The following is a 7,724-nucleotide window of genomic DNA, read 5'->3' on the forward strand; positions in this document are numbered from 1 at the left end:
TTCTCACGTGTATTTCATGCCTACAATAACTAACCATGTCCCACAGCGCACCATATAATGCCTCCATCTGTGAAACTGTTAAAAGCCCATTCTCTAACTGACGAATGTTTTAGTACTTTAAATTGTAGTGCAGCCATTGGAGCGTGTTTACACGAGCCGCTCCCTGCGAGTGGTGGAGGCGAGAGCTAGTTGTGTCTGAAACTTTGAGGTCAGAAGGAAAAAACTTTGATGATTGCAAATAGTTAGGTAAGAGCCAACAGCACAAGCCACCGCAAGGAAACAAAATCCAACGTTCTCTTACGAAAATCCCACCTCCACTACCGCCACCACGCGCCACTTCAGCCGCCGCGGATGGGTGTTCAAGAACCTGTAAGAGAACACACCAGGACATCAACCATTCTGTTGTTTCCCTCTTTCTTTTTTTCTTGAACTTTAGTTGATATTGTTTTCACTTTCTTGGTAGGTAATTGTGCAGGGGGAAAATGGAGAAGGAGAAGGAGAAGGGATAGAGGAGGAGAAAACGAAAGAAGAGGAAGAAATGAAGGATATTGAGAAGGGTGAAGCTGGTGGTGAAGAATTTGCAAGTCAAAATCAGCAGCAGCAGCATCAAGGGACAAGGGAATTTCACATGTCAATGATGCAAAGATTGTCAGATACCAACCCTTTAAGGCTTATAGCAAATGCACCAAGAGTTGCTTCACCTTCTCCTGCTTATCAAAATCGTCGTCCTCCTTCAGCTCGCCCTTCACCTTCTCCTGCTTATCAAAATCGTCATCCTCCTTCAGCTCGCCCTTCACCTTCTCCTGCTCAGAGTATTCCTCCTCGCCCCTCTCCTGCTCCTTCTTCTCAGCCTCGCTCCACACCTACTCCTCAAGTAGGTCTCACATGTATCTTTCTTCTTTCCATCAATATTCTTGTTAAAGAATTTTGGATTGTAGTTATGTCTGTGTCTGTTTATGTGTGGTGTGTGCGTGGGATACATGTGAAGATTTGACATCAATTTTGATTTGATTTCTTTTTTTTTTGGGGGCAGCAATCAACGATATCATTGAATTCAAGATCATACACAAACAAGTTGTCTCTGTTTCTGTTCGTGGTTCACATGGTTCTGGCTTTTGGGCTAGTTTGTTTTCTTATATTTAAGGGGGTGCAAGGCTTGGTAGAAGAAGGAAAGACTAAAAGAAAAGAGCTGAAGATATTGAAGCATTTTCTGCCTCAAGTGGAGGCTGCATCTTTTCTTAGTATAACTCTAGCAATTTTTTGGCAAAAGGCAGTAAGAGTATGGCCTAAATTCATGGTGCATTTCATAATTTGGAGCTCTTTTGTTCTGGCTTTATCAGCTGGAATCCTTTTAATTTGTTTCCAAATGCCAGCTACCGATGCTCTTGGAGTTATTTTCATATTCTTTGCAATTGGGAATGGATTGTATGCTTGTTGGGTGACACAGAGAACTGGATTTTGCTCGAAGGTTTTCATCAAAGCTCTTGAACCTGTAGCAAAATTTCATGATCTGAACCAGCCTACTTATTGGATGCTTGCTGCTGGTTTTGTGTGGATGTCACTTTGGATTTTAGCGGTTATTGGATCATTGAATTTCTATTATCCACCAATAGTTATCATTGTATTGGTATTGAGCTTGGCCTGGATTACTGAAGTAATGAGGAATGTGGTTAACTTAACTGTTAGTAGGGTGATTGCTCTGTATTATCTTTTAGGAGTGCAATCAAGCACACAATTTTGCTTTCAAAGAGCATTGTCCAAAAATCTTGGTAGTGCTTGTCTTGGATCCGTTTTTGTGCCTTCGATTGAAGCTTTAAGGATTGTGGCTCGTGGATTGAACTTGATTGAGGGGGAAGATGAGTTCATGTTTTGTTGTGCTCGCTGCGGTCTCAGGATCATGGACTCTATCTTCAAACGTGGCAACGGCTGGGCTTATGTGCAGGTAATTATTGACTTTGATAGCACTTAGAAATTTAAGCCGTTTGAATTCTATGAGAGATATTTTAAATTTTGAAGACAAAACTTAAATCGTTCGGCAAGAGTGAGAACTTCAATACCTGCATTTCGGTTAAACTTCTAACTCTGGGCTCACAACAAAAGCCAATCATGAATGAAAATTTTTCAAGCAGCATAAGTAATGGTTCTCCAGTCACAATTAACGATTAGTTTTTGCAAACTGAAAGTTGCCCTTGAGCATGCCTATTGTCTGAGCGTTGTAAATTGATACCTGATGTCTTGATTTAGATGTATCTTGAGTATATTAGCTGCCTCTATGGTTGGTCTGTACTGCTTTCCTTCCTTGGCAATAAATTTTATTGTTTCCTGTTGCTTTCAAGTCAATTTATTAAAACCATCAAACAAAAAAATGACTCTTTTATATTTGGTCCATCATTTGCCTGCATTGACTTTGCAACTTGTAAAATGTAACAAAGAAACCATGGCTTTGGCCGCCTGACTTGCAACATCCTATCCAGCTAATAATTTGCTCAGAATTTGATCAACTTGAATGCAAGTAATTGAAGCAAATAGTCAATGATTTCTACAGATTGCTGCATATGGAAAAGGTTTTGTGAAGGCCTCGCAAGACACTTGGGAATTATTCCAGGGGCGAGAGATGCCTCAGATTGTGGACTCTGACATTACTAGTGCAATTTGCTTCCTCACCGGAGTATGCAGTGGCTGCATCTGTGTCATTGTTGTAGCCGCTTGGACAGCCACAGTACATAAAAGCTATACAGCCACTGTCTCACTTCTTGCTGCCTTCATAGGCTATTTAATGGTTAGCGATCTGCTTAATCCACAAGTTTGCTGCACAATTTCTTACCACTGGTCGAAATATTTGGTGAATTAACAAAATGCACTTGTTATCTGATGACAGACTAGGATTGCGATGGCTTTGCCTCAAGCCTGTGTCGGTTGTTACTACGTCTGCTATGCCGAAAAGCCCAATTCCAAGCTGTTTGATAATGATAAAACAATTCCAGACCGGCTCAACTTGATAAAAGCAGGCCGTGATGTGGTGGTTCCAACACCTAGAGTCCCAGGAGCGTACAGAAGATAGCTGATGATGAAACACAACAGATTTTTTTTCCACTATCCCACAAAATGTGAGGATGTGTTTCAAGATGGCCACTCACTCTTGATTGAAATCACTAGCCTTTGTGGCCTTTGTGGGGGAGGAGGGGGGACCAAAGGGTTCTATCCCTGTCAACATTGTTCAAGAATCAACTCAAGATGACTTCTCCACAGAAGTGGTGGGCACGATAATGATGATGGCATTGGATGAATGAGTGCAATAATTTTTACTGACCCGATATTCATCCACAAGATGAATAAGAATTGTTGTAGCTTCCTTCATGCGTTAAATAATTGCACTTTGGCTAGATGTAAAAATTTTGTGCATGATTTGGAATTACTAGCAAGGGAAAAAGATTCAGGAGAGCGCCCTCAGATTCCCACCATGCATACAAGTGCAAGTTGTCCCTTAGGTTTGGTCATATCCCATGTACTATAGTAATAGATATTCCTCTTGGGATATACGATTCCATTCATTAATTTATTAGAATCTTATAAGTTTGGTAAACCCTTTTGTGAGTATCTTTCATTGTGCAGCCTTGAAAGAATAGTCATGAGTTGATCTCATAGAAAAATGTTTATTTATTTATTTCTTTGTTAATTTGAAAACTCAAATAATTTTGACAAGAAATCTCCTTTTCAAGTGGATAGGAAAAAAAGAACAAAAAGTTGGTCCTCTCCATATCTCCCTCATCAATGAACCAAAATTTTAAACTGTCATGATTTTCCTAATCAACAAGATTAATGATTGATCTTAGCTCATTATTTCATTTTTGTTGTGTACTATGGTTGATCTCAATCTTTGAGGTTGTAATCATTTCTTTTTCCGTCCTCTTTGCCTAAACTCCATGTTATGCTGGTGGGGAAGGAAAGACGAGCAGTTTAAGCTTTTAGTAGCTGTGTGTTTGGATTGCTTGTTTCCGTCGGAAAATATTGTCGTTTTTTATGATCACATTTCCCTATTACCTTTTTTCCTCACATATATCAAATCGCTATAGTAATTTTTTCATGAAAAATGACGGAAAATACAATCCAAACACACTAATAGAAAACTCTATAGTTAAAGGTGGGCCAAAATGATATGCAAAACCAAATTAGGAGTATCTAATAGAAAACTCTTTTCAAATGCATATAAAATAAACAGCATAATTGAGGAACTAGTAAAGGTATGGATAAAATTGGTGTGGGAAACAGAATACACCAATTGTACCATGGCTTTGCGGATAGGCTGTAACTTTCGACCTGTCTTTTCTTGGTCTAGTCGCATTAGGATTTGGATTCAATGTGTAGGCCAGTCATTGAGCTCTTGACCCCGCAAATTGGCCAGTCCACCTTGGGGGCTCCAACAACATCATTTTGAAGACTTGAGCGGTTGAGCAAATGGCCAATAGTGCTTACTAGCTAGTAGAATAAAGGTGCACCATTAGATTCCTCATGAAGGCAAAGAACGTTCGAGGAAAGATTGTCCAAGTCATGTTCCCTGCTAAAAGTTTTGGATGCTCAGATTTTGATTTCAGGACAATTCTACAGCAGCCCAAGGTTTAATTTTGACAAATCTAGTCATTTTCGGCCCCATTTGTTTGACAACCGGGAAAGAAAATTCCTTTGGAATAATAAAATAGATTTTTTGTTTTTGAATAATAAATCTTTTTTCCAAATATAATAATTTCTATTCTACGCTAAGAAGAAGGGGTGGATCCAAAGGGATTAAAGGGGATCCCAAAGAAGTTAAACAATTATCGAACTAGACCAGTGACTATACATTTGTTGGTGAAATTTTCAGAAAATTCTAGACAAGACAAACCAAAGGATTTGATTTTTGACCTACACCCGACCTACACCCATCTGGTGGCCACCTATCCTAGGAGTAGTTGGTTTCGAATAACAGATCTTGAAAGCAACAAAGTTGCATAACTACATGCCACTACATGCCCACAAAAATTTTTTTTTTTGTTTTTGGTTGAATTAGGGGTGCAACAATCCTTGTTTGTTGATTCTCTGTTGAAGCAAAAGTTGCCTATCCCAGCTTCCAAGAAATGTGTGATTGTTTAACGACAAATTCTCAAGATTCTCGTTCAGCAAAGACTCAGCTATATTATTCATTTGGTGAGTTATTATATGCCAATAAAATTCCAACATTTCTGATTGTGTAATGCAATGGATCTTCTGTCCCATATCCTGTGCAACTCACTGTCCTATCTTTTATTATATTGTTATTTATGAAGCAATTTCTCCTTCATAAATATCATGTTTTAGTTCTTTTTTGTTTCTTTAAAATTCAATAACTATTAATTCAGTAAAAAATAAATACAATAGCTTTAAAAAAGCAATATATAATAGAAAATTAAAAAAAAACAGCAGAAAATTCATAAAAAATCTCATTTTTTTATGCATTTTTTATTTTTTGAGTTTGTTAAATTTTGTGTATTACTCAATTAATAGTTATTGGATCTTAAGCAAACAAAAAAGAACTAAAATATGATGTTTATCAAGGAGAAATAGTAATATAATAAAAAGTGGGACAGTGAGTGGCACAGGGTATGAGACAGAAGATCCGTTGTGTCTTCCTTCTAATCACATGCATGTTATCATTCAAATTTAAATTTTGAATTTGTAGGGGTAATATTGAAATGAGAAGTACAACCATTACAATCAAATCACTATTTTTAAAAAGTTGGATTCCCCAAACATGACTAAATAATTGGGACGGAGAGAGTATCAGTTTTCTTGACTTGAAAAACACAGGTCCTAACTCAGCCAGCCACCGAGGCTCCAGTGCTGTCACGCGTCGCATGTACTCCTTTGTGGTCAAAATTAACTCGTGATAAACTGCATGATCTGGTATGTAACACAAAATTAATACCTTTGTGGATTCAGATGGCATGACATTCCGTTCCTACAATGGACATAACACAAGAAGTTAGAGGAATTCTCAAATGTCAATGTCCTGAGAAACCAGCAACTAGGATCTCACCACTCTAGATTTACTTAACCCCTTTTCATGCAAAAAATGACCATTGGTATTGATTTGCTTTCGACTGCTGGTTAATATTACGAAGAGTAGGGTGGTCTGACTCCCGCAAGTAAATTTTTCCCTTGCAGCATCACCCTTCTCCGCCCTATCTTTAGGCCTAAAGTAAACATATGCGAAAGAAATTATGGATACAATTGTCAAAACCTCATTTATGCATTCAAGCTGTTCACCAATCGACAATATCTTGCAAGGGGACTCTTACCTTTTTCCATCCAATGTCAGTAAGGTTACCAACAGTATCAAGTGCACCAAAAGCCCATTATTGGTACATGGAGTTAAGAATATTGTGTTGGAGAGGTGGGTACACAAAATCAAAATCCAAGAGGTGGGTACATAAAATCGAAATCCACAAAGTTCTCAATTTTAAGAGACTTGAGCAACAAACAATATTATATTGCCAACATTGGTCCTCTGAATTTCTGTAACCGGACTTGGAAACATTTCATTTTGGTACGCATTCTATGTGTAGTAGATATAAGGAGACTAAAGTTGTCCACACTAATATACCAAGGTTAGCCACATCTCTCTCTCTCTCTATATATAATCTCGGGTCAGTCCACTCATTATCAATTGATTTTGAGATGGAATTTCAAGTATTTTTATCATGATATCAGAGTTGGATGTTGGATTTGTTTGTTACCCTGTTTATGATGGGCCAATTTATAATTGGCAGACTAAAATTACCAAATCATGTGTGAAGGGGAGGATTGCTAGTTGATTTTGAGGTGGAAGACCAAACTCTTTATTAGTAGAAAGTTTAGTAGAAAGCGCAGTTCTCTGTCAGCAGATACATAACAAGTGCCAGGTCCAATATCTGGGGAAAGACTTGGATAGAATTCATGCCAACCCAAGGGTTGTATTCCTTTATTTTCTAATAGCCTATGTCTACGACATAGAACATCCACGCATTTGCGTGCCTCTTCTTCAGCTTTCTCAACTATTTTTGCTTGCAAGGTAGCTGGAAGCCTGGAAGCTAGGAGTATATTGGAAGAATTAACAGCTTTGGGACTCGAGTTTTTGAAGAGATGTGTCGTTCCATGCTTTCCAAAAGAGCATAACAGGCTACCTCAATCTCATATTCACCAGTCATAAGGATGAGCATGTCACCTGCGTAGAGAACAATTCATGCTGGTAGATAGAGTGATTTAAAATTAGATGATTGAGATTGAATTTATGGGTATAAATTTCAAAAATTCACTAAAGTTGTTGTGTTTTTGCATGTGGTTAACTTAGTTGTTGACGTTCGAAATTCAAGAAACAAAACAAGGAGGGCTTAAAACAGCAAGTTTTTGATGTCTGTAAGTGAGAATAATCAAAAACCGTGATGGTGTCCGGTGCATCAATGAAAAAGAATTCAAATAGTTGTCGAGCGTCCAAGCTAGAGAAACGTACGAGTCAACTATCATCGCGAATGACTCAATTAGGTCTTCAGATTCGGAGAAAGTGTAAGCGGGAGATTTAGGATTTGAGACCTTCAACTTATATTTAAAAAAAAAGAAGATGTTAAACAGATACATGGCTTAGAGAAGTCCACTAAATTGTAAGGGAAAAGAGGAAAATTGCATTAAAGAAAGGGAGAAAATGAGAACATTAAGGAAAGTGAAGTAGCTTGATA

At 38.0% G+C, this 7,724-nt stretch overlaps 1 protein-coding gene and 1 pseudogene across 1 annotated transcript; one reads left to right on the forward strand and one right to left on the reverse strand.

The window, feature by feature from the left end:
- Window positions 1-202: 202 nt before the first annotated feature.
- On the forward strand, window positions 203-3,583 carry LOC113727157 (uncharacterized). Its single transcript, XM_027251166.2, has 5 exons — window positions 203-369; window positions 464-874; window positions 1,034-1,942; window positions 2,546-2,779; window positions 2,879-3,583. Exons 1-5 carry the CDS (start codon window positions 352-354, stop codon window positions 3,059-3,061), a joined length of 1,755 nt encoding a protein of 584 aa, XP_027106967.1. The 5' UTR covers window positions 203-351; the 3' UTR covers window positions 3,062-3,583.
- A 758-nt stretch (window positions 3,584-4,341) lies between these two features.
- LOC140035603 (pre-mRNA-splicing factor ATP-dependent RNA helicase DEAH7-like) lies at window positions 4,342-7,211 on the reverse strand (annotated as a pseudogene).
- Between the last annotated feature and the right edge of the window lie 513 nt (window positions 7,212-7,724).

The sequence above is a fragment of the Coffea arabica genome, chromosome 2c (assembly GCF_036785885.1).
Source record: "Coffea arabica cultivar ET-39 chromosome 2c, Coffea Arabica ET-39 HiFi, whole genome shotgun sequence".
NCBI lineage: Eukaryota > Viridiplantae > Streptophyta > Magnoliopsida > Gentianales > Rubiaceae > Coffea > Coffea arabica.

What these genes read in the sequence shown, in the direction of transcription:
- LOC113727157 (XM_027251166.2), top strand. An exon ending in GCTCCACACCTACTCCTCAA is followed by an intron (nt 875 to 1,033) that starts GTAGGTCTCACA and finishes TTTTGGGGGCAG; the next exon opens with CAATCAACGATATCATTGAA. An exon ending in CCTTCATAGGCTATTTAATG is followed by an intron (nt 2,780 to 2,878) that starts GTTAGCGATCTG and finishes ATCTGATGACAG; the next exon opens with ACTAGGATTGCGATGGCTTT.